Source organism: Tachypleus tridentatus, chromosome 4 (genome assembly GCF_004210375.1).
Source record: "Tachypleus tridentatus isolate NWPU-2018 chromosome 4, ASM421037v1, whole genome shotgun sequence".
NCBI classification, from domain to species: Eukaryota; Metazoa; Arthropoda; class Merostomata; order Xiphosura; family Limulidae; genus Tachypleus; species Tachypleus tridentatus.
Genome location: NC_134828.1, coordinates 102,010,976 through 102,030,869, shown reverse-complemented (window position 1 = coordinate 102,030,869; position 19,894 = coordinate 102,010,976). Strand labels below are relative to the sequence as shown.

Below are 19,894 nucleotides of genomic sequence, written 5' to 3'. Positions count from 1 at the left end.
AGAAACTCCAAAGTCCTGTGGGAAAGAATGGGAAGTGTCAAAGCAACACGGGCTTAGAATCACTGGTTCATTAAAAATGCTCAATAAAAATCGGAAAATTGTCATGCAACCCATATGAGTGGAGATGTCATATACACATTGTAAAAGTTTTCCAAAGATAAAAAAATACAGAAACAAGATGTTATCACTTGAGAAAGGCTTCCCTAATTGATGTTTCAAGTCAAATCAGGTGGTCAGTGATGAAGCTCTGTCTTTGGAACCAACACTGAGTGGGTGAGAGGAAGTTGCTTGATTTGAGGAACCAAACAAGATGAGCATTAACCATCTTCTCCAAGACCTTACAGAAACAGCTTGTCAAAGCAATTGGATGGTAGTTCAAAAGGAATCTTGGAATCCTTCCCAGGTTTAGGAAAAGGAAGTACAATAGCATGGCACCAAGCATAAAAAAAAACATTATCCTGTCAGATCCAGTTAAAAACTACCTGCAGAATGGCAAGAGAGGCAAGAAAGAAATGGCACAATATCTGGCTTTGACGTCTGACCTGCCGAGCATGTGTACAAGCCCAATGACATGCAATGTGGTTTAAAAATGTAGGATACCTACAAAGAGTATTCCAAGCCCATTTTTGAGCTTTTGCCACATAGCAGGCAGAATTTCACCAAGGATGAGAATACTGTGGGAAACATGTTGAAGTTTTAGGAATACACTAAGCAGCTGTCTGGACAATACAGTTAATTTAAGCAGCTGCCTGGACAATACAGTTAATTATTACTGTCACACAGTCATTTATCAATGGCTTGCACACAATGGCAGGATCAAGTTATGAGTGAGTGGTGAAAGAAGGTCAGTTGGGCTGGTCTAACTTTCATCGAGGAAACTCTCCGGACTTAAATCCTATTGAAAACCTTTGGGCGATTTGTAGAGAAAGACTTCAGGGAAAAGACTGTACTACGAAAGATAAGCTAATTGAGGTGTGGTACTGCGATCCAAAAATTAATAAAGATTGTAGTCAACTCGTGAACTCGATGCCAAAGCAGATTAATGATCTTCTGGAAAATAAAGGTGGTCATATCATGTATTAATTTGTAATTTTGGATTCTCAGAAATAAAATGCAAAAAATTGAAAAAATCGTAATTTTCTCGTCTTGTTTCAATTAATTTGCACAAGGGTGTAGATATATATGCATAAACTTTTCTAATTATGGAGGGCTAAAGTTTCTTAAGATGTTTTGCAAATGACTTTGTTAGAAGCACAGAAAGATTTATCTGCACTCCCATTGTGGCTGTGGAATGGAGTGCAGCAGCATACTTCCAAGATGGAGTTGTGGACAATAATGTCTGAGCCTCTGGGTAGGTGATATTATTAACAGTCTTCAAGCACCTATTTCTCTTCTACCCACTTAGGGTAAGGAATAGAGTAAGAGGAGTGGCAAACCCTACATTAACACAGCATGGTTCCAGGTTGCACTCGTAAGCATCATGGTCTTTACCACCACAATAAGTACATATCAAAAGATTCACGACATGATGTTTTCAAATGACTAAACTGCTGACATTGGAAACATCTGAGAGGGTTAGGAATGTAAGACTGTACCTTGCAGTTCAGATAATCTGCTTTGACTGTTGCAGGAAGACATGGTGATGTAAATGTTAATATCAGAACATTAGTAGCATCCATAATTTTGTCTTTACAAGTAAAGATTCAGTGCACTGCAGTAATGCCTTGAGTGGAGAAACCAGCAAGGATCTATGACTCAGGAATGTTCTTTAAATCCCTCTCAACTCTAACTCCTCTGGAAGAATTCAAAGTTGCATGGGGTGTAACCTCAATGGGTATATCCCCAATGGCCTTTGTTTTAAGAGGAGTTTGGAATGTTATGGTGAAGATATTTCCACCAAAATGTCTCAACAGCACTGCTACTTTACTGACTTTGATGAGCTAGCAAGTCCATCTAATCCTTTTTTGAATAGAAAATGGACACATCTGCCCAAAGGATTTCTCAGATAAGGAATGGATAATCAGAAATCGAGGTGCAGAAACAGGCTGTAATATTGACTGCATGGTCATTTTCCATTGATCTGTTTGTTTGTTTTTCATTTTTACTTATTTTGTCAGAAAGAGAGGAATTCATAATAAAGAAGCTATATTTCAGCACCCACTGACCCTACCCATCATGGAGCCCTAAGAGGGGATGCACTACAGTGCCAAAAAAGGACACAACAGCAATGCCAGGGTTTCATGAACATTACCACTCAAACACCAGCATCAGATCCAATGTCACAACACCCATTGAGAGCATCCAACACTGGTATTTGGTTGACACATCAATTGGTATAAAACAATAAGACACCAGTCAGTAGTTTTGAGTGTTCTCTTATTAAAGATAATAAAACACCAATTGTTTCTGGACAGTTGAAATTGTCTGAAGCTTTCAAACTGAAGATGCCACACACACACACACCATTTTAGGCTCAAGCCATATGAAATGGAATGACCAGTTTATTTTTACTGATCTGAGACTATTGAATTGTAGAACAGCTAGATTGCAAGGGTCTTATTAATGAATTGTAACCCAGATACCATATCCCCAGCAGACAACATTTCAATGGTAAGGTCATCCCTGACTTGTATGTTGAAGTTAAACTAGAAGTTCTAGACACCTCGAAGACAACTAGCAGTATTACCCTTACCACAGATGGATAGGCTTCCAAAGCAGTGGAGTGTTACATCATTATAACAGCCCATTTCACTACAAATGCTTGTCAGATTACACACTATATAGTCCAAACAAGATCACTACATGAATCCCTTGCTGGTGTTAATTTTGGTGAAGTACTCCAAATTACTTTATCTGAATGGGGTATAGTTGGATCAATGCAAACTGTAGTTGTGACAGACAATGCATCTAACACAGACATAGAAATTAATCATATCAGTGGAATGCATATTTCCTGTTAGGCACATGCTATCGATTTACCAACTGCAGAGGACTGCAGATGCCACAAGTTACCAAGTTTTTCCCCCCCAGCAGAACTGCAAGCATCATGTTTAAGTCCAAACAGAAAGAACTCAGTTTGCCACGGCACAAGTTAATAGCTGTTGTACAAGGTGGAACAGTTTGTATGGCATGTTATCATTAAATCTTGAACAGCAAACCAGAGTTTGTTATGCTCATGAGCCTTGACATAAGAAAAAGCCATAAAGAACTTCCAACTCTCTCAAAGGATGATCTTTATAATTGTTAAAAAGCTGTGGAACTCTTGAAACAATTAAAAAAAAATCACAACCATATTGTGTGACAAGTCAAACCCAATAATTTCATTGATACTGCTCTTGTAATATCAACATTTATTGTCACTAAAATAAAGAGATAACAAAACAGCTTTTTAAGGACGTGAAAGCTATCATCTCTGGTAATTACGATGGGCTTAGTGTGTGGTGGTTGGGTGTTATACCAATTAATTTTGATAACTAGTTGTGACCCTTTGTACTAGTATAACACTATATAACAAAATTTTTTATTTTTACCTTTACTTGTTCCTGGGCAGAAAGTGTTATTTTCCAATTGCTTATACCTAAAGTAAATTGAAAAGACCTATTTTTCTCTTCAAACTTTGCTTTTGTGACCTGGGAAATGAAATTTTAAAATTTACTCATTTTCCAGAACATTCCAGGTAGATTCAGTGCTGAACAGCTGATAGAGAATTTCCTCAAACTTACAAGAATTTTCAAGAACTTTCTAGAATGTTGTAGAACTTACGATAGTTTTCAAGAACCTTCTAGAATTTTCTACAACTTTCCATAGTAATATGTATATACAGGGGCTCACCACTCACCACTTCAGTTTAGTTCTAGTTGCCTAAATGAACACATAGACATTATCTGATTTTGTCAGAGATGGCATCAAGAAGCTGCAAGCATTCTTCATATGCATTATACTATGTATGTGGCCAATTTATCAAGACAAGAGTAAAAAGGTACTCTGTGATAGCATCTGCTAGGATGTCTCAGGGATCAAGACAAACCCTGGGCACCTCATTTTACCTGTGAGCACTGCAAAAAAAAACCTCTGGAAGGTAAGACGGACAATTTTTGCTTGCTTGAATAGTAATATTTTGTATTATACAAATTTTAGACCTTTTAAAATTTGGTGCACGTCAAAGAGAAATACAACAGCATCAAGACCTTGCTAGAAGCCTTGAAGTATGATGAGTATGGCTGGGAGGTTATCGGAGACTTCAAAATGGGTCTCCAAGGAGGCTTTACCAAGTTTCTCTGCTATCTTTGCCTTTGGGACAGCAGGGACACCCATAGCACACTACAACAGGAAGCAGTGGAGGCACAATGTCAGTTAGCCACCAGTGGACCTCTAGAAGGTGTAGTTCCCACCACTGCACATAAAATTTGGTCTTATGAAACAAACTGTCACAGCTCTTGATGAGGAGTCTGCAGTCTTCAAGTACCTTCAAGACTTCTTCCCTAAGCATTCTGAGGCAAAGGTCAAAGCTGGTGTCTTTGTTGAACCACAAATAAAGAAGATCCTGGAATGCACAGAATTCCTCAAGAAGCTCAGTAGGAAGGAAAGAAAAAGCTTGGGGCAGCTTTGTTGCAGTGATTTGGAGCTTCTTGGGCAATCACAAAGCTGAAAATTATGTTGAACTGGTTGAGGCTCTGGTGAAAAACTACAGCAAAATGGGCAGCAGGATGTCCCTGAAAGTCCATATTCTAGACATTCATCTTGATAAATTCAAGAAAAATATGGGAGCATACTCAGGAAAGCAAGGTGAGTGCTTCCACCAAGATATACTGCACTTCAAACACTGCTACCAAGGAGATTATAATGAAAACATGATGGGAGACTATTTGGGGCTGATACGTGAAAGTAATTTATATTATATTTTGTATAACTTTAGTATAAAAATACATATAAATCTTGATTCATATGTTGTTTTATTCAGACCTTATGAAAAGGAAAATGTGCAAATTTGCCCGTTTTTATATATAAAATAGGTTAATTCCTAAATTTCATAATCCAGATCACAAAAGCAAATATGAAAGGAACAATGACCATTTTCTGTACTTTTACAACATAAGCAATTAAGAAATAAACATACTATCCAGGAACAAAATTTGTGTTACATAGTGTAATTTGTCTACTACTAACTAATGCTTTACCACCATAATGATGTCTGGAAAGCCAACTTCAGGAGATAAGTTTATTAAGCGTACTTACCTCCAAAGTTGTAATACCTTAATATTTTTTAATTTTTCTTTTTATTTACATTGGAGAGCAGGCACCTTCCTACAACTGTCTGTAGGCAGTGAAGGGTAATATAGATGTGGGAAGTTGTGGGCTTCAGCACCCACATCTTGCTCTCCTAAATGCTATTTCTCTTCCTTTGATTAATATTCATGAGAGACAGGTGAACAAAGGTAGAGACTAATAGATGGTGTATCCCCACTGCAGTTTGGGTCCTAATTCAACAGTCACCTCCATAATCTAGGGTACATTTTACATCCCACATTACAGCCTGTACCCTGGGGATCATTTTGATTTGCGCAGCATTTTGTATATTTTGGGGGGACTTGTTTTTGTTTACGAGTTATCATTAGCCAGAGGTTTGGATTTGCTGATTTTAATGCAGACCTACCTTTTGAATTTTTTGTTTTATTTTATTTAACTGTTCAGTATTAATATGTATATATATGAAAACAATTTTTAATAAAAATATTTACATTGAATTTTAACTGTAGTTTGTTTCATTTTGAATGTATGTTGAGAAAACATACACAAGTCATTCAATACACTTATTTGAAATAATCAGTTATGAAGAAATGTAATCAAATGTTTGAAATCTTAGTAAATATTTTTTATTACTGATGTGAGTGGGACTAACAATATGACAAATTTGAGCCATATCAGCACTGCCAACTTTGCCAGAAGTTTCAGATATCCTCGATAAAAAGGGAAACATACTTAACAATTTTAAAGACAATGGGTTGATTAAAGTATGAAAGTCAAACTCATATATGCCATCAAAAAGCCAAGTAGTGAAAATAATGAACAACAAATGTGCGTTGAGCTACATACATGCCTGCCTGGAAAATCTCTTTTGAGGGCTAGTAAAAATGGGAAACAAGAGATTGAGAAAATTGGCAAATCAATATACAAAGGAACATGAAATAGCCCACAAAGGATCCACACACAGGGAAGAATATACTAACAGAGGAGTTGATGGACCCATCCAGTAAAGGTAGAAAGAATAGTTACAGTGGACTTATTGGGTGGTGATTGAGTTATACTAGCCAATTCAGATAACTGGTTGTGACTCTTTATACTAGTATAATTTATCTACTGGGCTCTAGTGCCTTACCACCATGAAATAGTCTGAATGGGACACAGGAGCTGAGCTAGATCTGAATGAGAAATATTGAAGGAAGGGAAATAGAAGAAATATACAGTTAACCTCCCAAGTGGCAGAAGTCTGATGAAGGAAGGTTCACCTTGGGTAGAGGATTATACAGTTGGGGTGGAAGAAAGTGTAACAAGAATCAATAGCATAAACTCTAAATGACGGTGACCACAAGTAAGAACTCTTGAGAAAAAAGTGGTAAAAAAAGAAAGAAGCCAACACCTCAAACAGAGCATGCATAAGAATACATAAAATCACATTAACCTTTTAAACATGAAATTACCATCTGCTCACCTAGGGAAGGACATTTATGAAACAAAAATGCAGAAATTATTTACAGAAAATACATTTCTCACAAAACCTTGTAAGATTTTGTTAAAGTATACAAGTACTCTGTACACAAAGAATGACATCATTCTAATTACATTTTTCTAACAAATCTGTGCTTAGATAGTTAAAATATTCTAAATATAAAAATACTTTAATTCACTTATTGTTTTTTTCATAATTCATTTGCATAACCTCTAGAACTTCCTAATTGAATATGAAAATTATTTTCAGGTAAATGTTTATATTATATTATTTACCATATCACTAACTCTAACTATTATCAATATACAATGAAATGATTAATATCAGAAAATAAAAAATACACACCTTTTGAATTTTTTGGCAGAATATATTTTGATTGTATTTATAATTTCAGATCTCTTACTTTTCACATATTGTTAATTTTTAATGCTTAAAGTATTCTATTTAATTTATATATATATATATACTACTTTATTTCTATCTTTTTTAAATTCATTTACATTTGAAGAGGTTCTTTGTAATTGTCATGGTTTAGTTTAGTGCCAAAATAATATTTATGATAATATATATTATTAATTTAAGGTAATGAAAAGAAACAAGATAAAAACTTTGAAGCATGCAATTAAACTGTAAAATTCAAAATAAAAATAATTAAAACAACATGAACTAAATTTAAACTTACTTCATGTCCCGGCTGGCCTGTACCATTTCTCTCTGATTATTCAACATGGCTTCCACTTCATGACGACCTATAACACCCCCTTGTGGAAGACCTTGTCCTCCTCCTCCTCCTCCTCCTACACCTATAGAAAATTAAGGTTTAAATATAGATAATAACTGTATGCACACAAAATACTGAGAAAAATAACAGTTTTTCCCTTTACCAGTTACATTATAGTAAATAAAAATTTTTGTTGAAGACGAGAAACCCACTTGAAATAAAAATGCATCTCAGAACAGCTGGTACGGGTATTAACACATATGGATAAGGAGAGAACAACGTTTCAACCTTAGATGACTTAGGAAAGTCGAAATGTTATTCACTCCTTATCAATAAGTGTTAACGCCCATACCAGCCATTCTGAAATACAATTAAAATTTTATTACATCTTCAATGAAACTTAGCTTACTAAAGTAATATTTTTTAAGAGCAATTATATAAGCTATGTAAAAACAAAGTTTTTGAATAATAGAATACATTTTCTAACCAAGAATATTATATACAATGTTTGTCCTATTTCTACATATAAAACTATCTTATTTACTATAATCGGAACATGTAATTATCCGTCATATGTTTCTTTACAATCTGTGATTTGTATGAAATGAATATTTTCTCTGTTTAAAAGACTAGCTACATATTAATTTAATACTTTCTCCCAAAAGTAAATCTTACTTCGTTATTCTTTACTTATAAAATTTTTGTGCAATAGGTGACAGACTGCTTTTTTTCTTTTTATTATTATTAGTGGCTCTCTTAGGGCCTTTTTATTTTTTCAAAGGAAAAAAAAAAAGATTTTCTCAATGCTAGGAAAGCTTAAATCATCTCATAAACCAAGATCCAGCCTACTATGTTATTTTAGAAACAAAAATATTCTCAAAACTTTTGAATGTCATTTCTTACAAAATGGACATTGCCTTAGTTAATCATTGTACTTTCAAAAGCTTTTAATAAAATGCACTACATCTCAGCATGCAAGTAAATTCAACAATCGTTATTGAAAATTCTATCCATAAAGATGCAGAAACTAAGCAAACACAACAAAATAACCACTAAACATTTTTCAGTTTTAACGATACAAAGAGATTTGTGTCTGGCTACAGTAGCTTAAGACACTTAACATTATTCATACAAATTATAAATGTTTACAAACTTATAAACACACAAAAGCTTAGAAATCAGATTTGATTATTTATGAGAGCATATGTATACTAAGTTAGCTTCTATAATAAACAATACAAAGTTTTAAGGAATGAAAAATGTCAGAAACAAACCTCCTACTTGAACAGCAGAAAGCATTGACAAAACCCTTTCTTCTCTTCCAATCACTTCATCCAGTTTACGATGTACTCCTTTCATTATTTCAAACATCTGGCTTTGTCCCTGGAATATCTGTCGAAGTTCTCGTTGCTGATGGCTCTCATACTAAATCAAAAGTAAAATTAAACACAGATAAAAATATGACAGTGATCATTTCAAAGTGTTTGCAAAACTTTTATAACGTGAAATGTTAAAAAGCATAAGAACATTACACTTTTTACTTCTGAGTAACTTTCTTAAATCACAGCTTTAAGCAGATTAGAGTATAAATCACAGTTTAACTCCAAGATGACTGTGATTCATATACCAATTCTCAAGGTAAAACTTTCATATGTAACACAAACAAGATATTTTCAATAATTAATTTTATAATTTTACAGGAACCTGCACATTCAAATTGCAAATGACTCAAAGTTGTAAACCAAAAAGGTTAAATCATTCTTTATCCTTATCAAATATTCACAGAACAAGGACTTCTAAAGATAGATACACTGTCACAGAACCAAAAGCTGCTATGCTATATAATATACCTCAGTTGTGACCAATTACACTCAACCTTTACTATCATTATTTCTAGAACTTGTTTCTTATGACAAAAATACAAAAACTTCAACAACAAAGCAAGAAAAGAACAAAGTGATACCAAATAAGGTAAGGAATAACAGAACATAAAGTATTTTTACATCACATCTGATGAAAGAACAAGTATCATTACATTTTCAAAATTCAAATAATTCTTTAAGAATGAATTTCTCAGCAGTTCTTGTTACACTGAGAATATGAACTTAGAAATAATGTGTTTACAGATACATATGAAACTTAAGCAAGTTCTACTTCAATTACTAAATATAAAAACCACTCTCCAATATTTTCCTTTTCATTCCCAGTTCAAGAGCAGACTATTGACTCCAAGCCCAGTGCTAATCAAATTTGTAATAAGAATAAATTTTACTGTAACAGAGTTTAGCAGTTTAATCTTGGCCATTCTCTCACATTTCATAAATGATGCTTATAAGTTAGAAGTTCTCAGACTGTGGATCAATGTGAGCATTGGTGTGACTCTCAAAAACATTTTATTTTAAAATTATCAACCAGGATAATACTAGACTTTAGTGAGTTATATTATAACAACCAACTGATTACCCAGTGCATTAGATCTGCATGTGATGTATTCACAACATATCTGCAACCTGCAAATGGAGCAAAATAAAGTTCTCTATGACAAGAAAAAGAAGTAAAACTGGAAAATTTTTACCCCTATTGGAAATCTACATGCAAACAAGATAAAAAGTTTTGCAAATTTGAAGGTTATATATCACATAATAAAAACATTTTTCCAGTATCATATAAGCAAGAGTTCCATTATAGTATGATACCTCTCTTTTATCAACCCCCAGTTTAGCATGAGCCCTGGAAAACTTCCTGACAGCTCAGATGGAATACGAGTTTAAGAACACCTACTTTAACCTTTTCCCTACAGGCTTGGTATAATGTAAACAATTTTGTCTACACATTAAGTATTGCACTAACTTTTGATATAGCATGTATATCTTCACAAAATTTGGTATACTCTTATTAAAAATTACAAGTATATAAAAAAAATTAGATATTTTAGTGAAATATTTTCACTAAAGATTTGTTTCTAAAAAGAGTGTTTCATTACTAGCCTGAGTGCAAAATGATTTCTTGTTATGATTAAGAAAGCTATTCTTCATCCAAAAAATCTCAAACATTATTTGCATAACCTCTAAAACCTCCTAGATACATTACAAATGTTTGTTTTGAGTAAGGCTTTAATTTTTTATTTTCTATACTCTTTTTAGTCTTCCCTGTCCAGTGTTTTAGTAGACTATTATTTTGTAATATATAGTCACATTTCAATTATTATACATTATATATATATATATAATTACTACTATTTAGAAAAATTATTAAACTTATTTTTCTTACAATATAGAACAATAAATCTAGAAGTAAAGCAAACGATTATCTCTTCATGCTATGACCTTTGGATTTAGTTGCTGCTGGACATAGGTTGCTAAACCTTTTAAAATTTCCCATGTGGACAATAACAAACAAATTTTTTGTTTTAGGTTCTATACATACAGTTAAATAATCAAAAAATCATAAATAACTACACTAATACCATAGATCTACACTATAATTTATTAAGATTAGTAACTAAAATGTATTAAGATTTAAAAAAACATGAAACTTTGAGCAGACAAAAGACAACAACCTACCTTCATGAAATCTTGGTTCAATAGAATGTGGTAGACTTATAATAGATTAAAATGGCTGGGAAAACCACAAAGGGGACATTCTAAGCTGTCGAATGGTTTTTCACTTCATATACAGTAGTAAGAGCATATAAAGGACTATTTCAAAAAATGGAAAGAGTTGAAAGGGGACACTGAGTTCGATTCAGTACGTAGGCCATATCTCAGCAAAATAAAAAGATACAATATTCTTATTTTATACTCCAGCTTGTCAATACTAGTAATTTGACTTCTTAATTTGTATGAAATGATAGACTTAATAATTTGAAATCACAAATATTTAATTTTAAACTGTGCTACACTAAACATACCACGTTACTCATTAAAATATGTATTTAGGTGCGTTTTCTTTTGATATTCACGTTTAAGTTAAGAAATTAACTCGTATACCAATAAAATGAAAGTTTGAATTATAATCTACAATTTGATTCCAAACTTATTTACATAAATTTATAAACTAATAGTTCAATAATATTTTGAATGCAAGTCAACTAATGCAATAACATGGCCTTTGACTCATGACATGTCACAAAAGGTTTAATTAATAGCCCACATCTCCTCTACTTAAATAATGCCTATTTCTTCAAACATGAATCTCACATTCCCTGAAAAACTATTTCTGAAGGAATTATTATAATCCAATTCTAACATTAAAAACTGTACAATGAAACCCAGTGCTTTGTCAGTTAAAATTCTGTACCTGAAAAATCAGCATTACAACACACCCTGCAGCTTCAAACAGAAATAACAGCACCAAAACAGATTTCATAAAGTTAGTGCTACAGTATAAAAACTAAGCATTTTCCAAAACATGAAGAAAAAGATATAATATAAGAATGAAAATATATGCAGAATATTTTGTATGGTATTTATTTCTTGATATTACATAGTACAACACAAAAACTAGATAATATTGTTTATTTTTCTTACACAGTAACCTATAACAAATAGTGGGAAATAATCTCTACACATATTTACAAGATAATAAAATGATGAAACAATACACTTTAGAACTGCCTTCCTAATTCTCTATTAGTTCATAATCCGAGATAGTTCCACATTATCCTCTAATTCATCACTGATAATAAAGTCGAATGAAATGCACTTTTTTGTGTAAATAAAAGCCTCAAAATTAAAGCCAAACAAAATTGTTTGTTAACAAACACTGAACAATATTGATTGTTTTTAAATTTGAACAATAGCAATTCATTGATTTAGCCCTCTACTCGGAAGAAATAACCACTTTTAAAAACAAATCAATTGTCCTCTCTATTTACTATAAAATTTACTAAGACAAGGGAGTAGACATGAAAGTACAAATGTGTCATTTCTCTCGAGCACAAGCAACTGATTTATACACATGCCAAAGTTTAAAGGGATAATCAAACACAACTATGTACATACATATAAAACCAACAGACATACCTCCTGTTCTGGATCAAATTCCAACTGCTTTTTCTTTGCTTCATCTGGATGCTGTTTTCGAAACCTAATACATTAAATTTCAGGATTTATTCCTTCAACCTTAAAATTGTGAAAAATCTTTTATGCTCATAATTCTATTTTTCTTTCAATTATGAGAAAAAATAACAATAAATCAAAAGAAGTTGAAAATTCTGCATTTTTATTTCAAAGTGAATTCAATATATTTTTCATACTGTTATGACTCACATTTATTTTAAACGAAAAGGTCTAAAAATAAGTTGGAGAAAAATAAAAGGACTGTACTTCATTTGATGACAGTCCAATGTAATTTGCATTAGAACCCTAAAACCATAAACATTTATTCATAGTTTACATTTAAAAGAAAATCAAATAAAGGTAGATAGTTTAATGAATAAACTCATAAAATATCATAAAGATAGAAAGAAACCCTGAAACAACGTATTATAGTAATTGTAAATCAGACTCAATCATGATGAATAAATAGTTAAATAACCCAAAGACCATATAAACACATCTTCTGTGCTACATAACAAAAACAAAAGTTCTAATTTCATGTTACTTATGTCTTAAAATCTTGATTATTCAATGAATTAGGAATGGAAGTATTATCAAATGTAATAATTAAGAACATGACATTTTTCTTTCTTTTTTTTATAAATTTATGAAAAAATGACTTATTAGCCAAAAGTTTACTTTTTTGTACTACTACATTCTTTAGCTATTCAAAACAGATATCTAGAAAGTATCTTTATGATCATTAACACAATATGCAAATATTTAACTGAATTTTAAAGAGTTCTTCCTTTCAGACACTATAACTAATACAGAAACTATGAATAGACAAAATTACTCACTCTTCCTTTTGTTTATCAAGCTTCTCTTTGTATTGTTCATATTCTTTAGAAAACTTCTCTTTTTCTGCATCAGCAATACCAGAGGGAGTCTACATAAAACAAATACATTCTTAAGATTATTATTTTTATTTATTAATTTTATTTTTTCAAGTGAATGTAGGTGTATATGTTTTTCTAGTTTTTCTGAGATAGTTGTATTTAAGATACAATGATAAGAAGTAATAAAATTTTAGCTCTTCACTTTTAATAATGTCGTATACCAATAAAAATTGAATGTTATGAAACTTAGCCATATTTTTTGTTGTTATCCTAAATTGTGTTCTATATTTTAATGGATACATTTAGAAATTGCCAAGAATTCTGTGAAGAATTTACAGAACAAATAGATCTTACTTTAGTAGTAAAATTATAAAAATTATGTACAATCTACTGTTTATTTTCATAGCTAATATTTTTTTAAATCACAATTATTTTTTATGGAGGTTCTAATTATTTTAACATAAATCAATAAAACAATTCATCAAGTTATACAAGTAATTACACTTCTAGAAGGATTATAAAGTGACTTGCATAGATCAGATAGTATAATATATGCAAGTGTACAAACATCAAATTAACATTTGTTCATTATTAAGCACAAAATACACAATGGGCTATCTATGTAGTGCCTACCACAGGTATCTAATCCAAAGTTTTAGTATGATAAGTCCTCAGACCTACTGCTGAGCCACCGAGAAGTCCACCTTAAATGATAGCTATTACAAAAGTTAATCTAAATACTAAAACTTTGGCTTTATTATCACAAAAATAAAATTGAATAGAGGAGCAAACACCACCCCTTCAACACAGTTTAAAATCCCCATTGAATATATCACATGTAATGTTTCATATAAATTACAACAGTTTGTTTTTAATATTTAATGAGAATGACAATTACTCACTGGTTCAGTACCAGGTGGGTGTAGACTATAGGTCAAAAACTTCAGTATGTCGTGATCATCTGTAATCAATTAAACAAATTCAAAATAAAAATTAATGAAAGTTAAAGATATGTTTACACATTAAGTATAAAATATATAATTGCTTTATGTGAACAATATTATAAAATCCCTTACAATTACTTTTTCAGAATGCTTAATAAATTACTAAGTAACTATACTATGGAGATTGATCCAATAAATTGTTCCTGTATTGGAAACATAATGTTGAAAATAATTCCAAAGTTCAAAGTGTTTCTTCATAAAATTTTACAAGCTTTTAGTCAACACTACAACTGCATTGTAAACAAATTTCAAATATGTCACTAAAATGTTTGTACTAAAAGTGTGTTTGTGAAATACTGAAGTTAGTTCACCTTGGACAATTTGGAGTGAAGAATAAATATTTTACAAATTACATTTGCATAGCTTATACAACCTTCTACATGCACAATTAAAGATGTTTTGTTTTTCACTATTCCTGAATACTGTTTCTAGTAACTTCCCAATTCTGCTATGAACTACTGCAAAATCAACATGAAATGTTGATAACTTTGACATAAAATCCATAATACCATGTTGAATGGTACCCTACAAGTCCAGGGCACTGTGTAAACAGAGACCAATAAACTAAAGATGTGAAAGCTTAATGGTATTCAAAGAAGCAGTTGTAAACCATTTTTACTTATAATAATTAGAACTTCTGCAAAGCATCTAAGTTCACTCATAATATAAGGGCAATACTGCACAGAACCAATAACCACTCTCAGTCTGTAACAATATTAAGACACATTTCCTTTAGAGATACTAACTGCACTTAATTATAAAACAATTTAGGTTTAAATTGTTGCTTAGTTTTATAAACAAGCAAACAGTTTATGAGAATCACACTATACCCAACCAATGGGCAGAAAATTAGGCATCTAAGACAGAAGCTTTAAAACCTGTACATCAACAATATAGTTGGAAATTGTAACTGCAACCAAAATGGACAGAATTAATGAAATTTTACTTTTGATGATAAATATGAAAAAAATTATCTTTCAGATGACACATTTAATGTTTTAGTTATGTCAGAATACTTGTATAAAAGATAATAGATAAAAGTCCTTCAAAGAAATGTATGAATGTGGGAAAATACAAGTTTTGTTCCATTAGAGTAAAATATATCAATATTTTCTCCCTAATATGAATCTGCAAAATAAGTAACTCGAGATGTAATACAAAACTTGTCTCAGACAACATGTGTACTTTTAAATAAATATCTGTGAGTTGCAACCTTTCATTCTTCTTACACATAAATATTTATACAAAAAAAATTTAAAAAGCAACATTAACAAATTATTATACTTTCAAAGTGAACCTAGCAGCAATATAAACATAAAATCACCTAGTTATCAACACAGTGATGTGAACTCTTACAACTCATTAAGTTTACTTATCCAGCCTATGTTTCTGTACAGGTAATACACTTTAAAACCTGATGTCAAAGCAGTTGTTTTTGCCAGACCTTGAATTTAAACAAAAAAAATGTACATGTCACTCATGCTTAAATATCTGTTTCAATCACTTTAAACCAAAACTACATATATAACTGGGGAATGAACAATATAAAAGTTTCTTTTCATCATATGACCATGAATGGTAGGTATAAAAGTAATAAAATGCTGAAATAAATAGCATGAGGTTATACAAACAAGTAGGAGTAGCTAGTACATGACATATGTAAACACACATATGGTACATTGAAGAATATCACACCACATATACATATAAACTGACTATATGAAAGTAATTGTTATGTACCATCCAGTATCAAATTGTGCTCCTAAGCAAACTGATAAAATTATGTTTTTGTCATCTATTAATTTCAAAGTTGTTTTTCAACTAACAACATGCGAGATGTTTTCGCTACTACTCATGTTACATATTAACTCTACACCAAACTACTCAGTTAAATGTTTGTTTTTCCAAAGATTTGTAAAAGCTTTACCTCCTATTAATATCTTTACATTCAGGAAGTTAAAATTACATCCAGGCTTACACTGCAATTTAGAAATTCACAATTTACACTTTTACTAACACAGCAACCAGTGTTCTACAAAATAGTCATACACACTGTTTAAAATAAAAAAAAAACATTTTTTATAATAAACGTATCACAATTTCATATTTTTCTGAACTCCATTTTGTGAAAATACACTTTAGTGCTACAACTTTCATAATATCTCAGATCAAGTATTTTAAAACCTTTTAGAAAGATTTTATATACAAAATTGTGTCTTTTTATTTAACAGTAAATTAAATACACAGTAGAAAATGGCAGTTATATTGTTTCAGAAACATATTTCAATCTTCAAACATTTATGAAACTATGTTCCTCCACAGATTGACTGGAGTAGTCCTCTCTCCATCTTCTTTTTTTGACTCCTGAATAAATGTTATTTAATTCTTAAGATTCTTGTCTTATCAACCAATCAAATGATTAAAATTTGTATGTATTACAAAATTCTTGTTGGAAATCGAATTTGTATTGAAATGTTCTTGGAATCCTTGTTTGATTTTTACAGAACTGTGCATCCACATCTTCTAAAAGATTTGTTTTCATCTCTTTCAATTAGCACGTTTTTTTTTTAATTTGACAAGTTAGAAGTACTGCATTTTTCACACTTGTAACAGTACAGAAGGCCAGTAAAGCCTTCTTGACAGGTTTTAACTATAAAAATGATCAAACAAAAGATACGAGTGTCTGTGAGAGGGTAAACCCCTTGAAGTCAAATTTGATCAATATAAATATAAAAATCTTACCAGCAAGTCCCCCAGTAGCAGCAGATATGCCAAAATAACCATACTGTGGCAGGAAAACATTCTCAGCTCTCAAACACATTTCATAGTCATTGTCATTGTTTGTGTTTCCATTATGGAACAGGACCTAAAAGGAAAGTATTGTTAGATAATCGTGCTATAAATAGCATTATTTTTCATTCAGTTGTAAAGTGTTCACACACACATCATCATTCAGTTTTTAATTTCTACCATGTTAACTGTTAAAGATATCCATTTATTCAAACAACTGTCTCTACTCTTCATATTATCATACTGGAATGACATGTTTTTCCTTGGAGATTTTTAAAATAATAAACGGTTATTGGTAATGGATTTGAATTAATATCAGACAGGTGGTAGTTACTGTTTCTTTTTTATTACATAATAACTCAAAACCCAAAACAATGCTGTCAAGCAGTTTCACTGAAGTGACACAGTATCTGCTTTTATAAGTATTATGAATAACTAGAAGTGATTAAAAATAATTTATTGTAGTGTAAATTATGTTATCATCAGCATGAAACAGGAATTACCAGTCATTAATAAAAAATAAATATTACAGCTGGAACACCACTGTATTTAAAACAAACACAACCTTCTTATGTTTATTGAAATGGTGCATTAAAAAACAAGTAAAGAAAATACTTATAACTGTTCAATCACAACTGAATTTAATTTACCCTCTTTTTGTCTGTTAACATTCCACTACATTGTGCTATTATGTAGGGATGATACAAACTCCATTCCTACTACACTGTTTGCATGGATTTTGAAACACTGATGTTAGCCATCCTTAAATTTACTTCCTATTATGAAATGTTTTTTACTGACATAGTTTAGGAGATTTATGTTTTTTATTTTCACATTAAAATTTACTTTTTAATAAAGTTTTTACTGTCAAGTTTTTTAAACACCATATTCACAGGTAAAAACAGCTTATTTCAAATACTTTATTTGAAGGATAAAACATCAGTAATGCTAGATATTGCAAGCACACAACAACTTTTATTAGAATGTGTGCTAGGCACTGTCAATATTTTTGTGTCTGTACCCAAAACTTTTCCTGTATATTTCCTTCCCTTCCGTTGACCAACTGTAATTACAAAAGCTTATTTCATCTACTAATAATCCATACATGTTTCTTGGAATTGTCAATGAATGATGTAAGACCAGATTTACAATTCTGGCCAATGGAGAAACTTTATATCACTCCTAAACCTTTCCTTTTTAAGGCAATAATTCAATTTAACTGGTACTCCATTAATTCTTCAACAAGAAAAACACAAGCATGCAATAACATATCCTTGAATTTGGTGAGTTTACCAACTAAAACTGACTTCTTAAGCATGAGTAAATGATTACCAAACAAAGATGCCATTAAGAGCTTTACCATATTCATAGGAATGAATGAGAGTTCTATTAGCAATTAATATGGTAAGGAATGCAAGATATAATAATTTTAAACCAAAATAGACAAAATATTTGAAAAGTAATACATCAAATGCTTCACACTATTTACATGATCACTTGTGTATTATTTGTAAGTTGGAATTCCTACATGTCCTTGGTTAAATCTCACAGTTAAATCATGAACTGTTTTGTTAGGCTATATCTACAGCCTTAGATTTAAGTGAATTAGTTAACTTGTAAGATATCAACAGCTCCTGATAAAATTCTAATATCAAAATATTGAGCTAATAAAATTACATTCTGGAGATACAAGTCATAATTTGATTTCCATTTATAAACTTGTTTGGCTTGCATTTTAATCTGAAAAGGTTGTTTTTCTTTCGTCATGATCTTTAATAATTTATTGAACCAAGTAGAAACCATTGAGGATAAAATCTGAATTTTACTTGAATGTATTTTAAATCAAGAAAAACTTAACTTTCACTTTAGAGCACTTTAAAGTCCTCAAACATTCAGAAAGTAGTTGTTAGGCCTCTAATTTTTTGGTGCACAAACAACTAATGGAGTCACCCTATATATCCCTAGTTTACATATGTTATAGAAGAAACTAAGTTAGATGTACTCTCTCAAGTAGTAAATTATCAATAATCAGACTGTTTTCTTCTGTCTAAAATTTCTTGTAAGTGGTCATTTTTTTCTCCAAAACTATTAACTTGTATATTTAGCAATTGACAAGGTAAATGGTGTATCTTACGAGTTAGCAAAAAGAAAAAAAAAAGCACATTTTCAATTATAGTTATCACAGAATATGTTCCTGCACAAATTAAAAGTTTATTACTTAAAATAATAAAACATGTTTTTTTCCAACGAAAATTGTAAGATCTGCAAAATGAGTCTGTTAAAAAATCTCTGGTTGCAAGTAAGGTCTAAATATGAAAGCTAAAAATGTAAGATACTTATGTACTTACATAGAGAATATAAAAAAACTTTAAAACTGACAACAACTGATCCATCTTATTAGAAACAATATTGTAAAAGAATCTCAAAGTTGTTATTTATGTAAAATAACTATAAATTTATATTAACAAATAATGTTTTGAAATTAACTATATTCAATAATTACTTTGTAACTGTAAGTTATGAACATGTGAGCAATTGGTATCATTTTATGATTTAGTTGATCTCAAAATATTACAAATAAAAACAGGCTGTTAATATGTAAGCAAATTATCTATGAATAAGCAAAAACAGAATGAAGAGTCATTTCAGTACAGTATGAATGGTATTCCATAGAAAAGTTCCCTTTTTTTTTCAAAATAAACCAATTATTTTAT

At 31.0% G+C, this 19,894-nt stretch overlaps 1 protein-coding gene across 2 annotated transcripts in view; it reads right to left on the bottom strand.

Annotated features, from left to right (window-relative positions):
- The window catches only part of ergic53 (lectin, mannose binding protein ergic53), a 47,278-nt gene that overhangs the window by 7,982 nt on the left and 19,402 nt on the right, over positions 1-19,894 (bottom strand). The window contains exons 7-12 of one of the 2 annotated variants that reach the window (XM_076500217.1): positions 17,133-17,256; positions 14,289-14,347; positions 13,348-13,436; positions 12,473-12,536; positions 8,723-8,873; positions 7,410-7,530 (exon numbers count right to left, since the gene is read on the bottom strand). In XM_076500217.1, coding sequence (XP_076356332.1) covers positions 7,410-7,530; positions 8,723-8,873; positions 12,473-12,536; positions 13,348-13,436; positions 14,289-14,347; positions 17,133-17,256 — 608 coding nt within the window. The remainder of the gene's footprint in view (positions 1-7,409; positions 7,531-8,722; positions 8,874-12,472; positions 12,537-13,347; positions 13,437-14,288; positions 14,348-17,132; positions 17,257-19,894) is intronic. The other variant, XM_076500218.1, reaches the window with a different exon arrangement.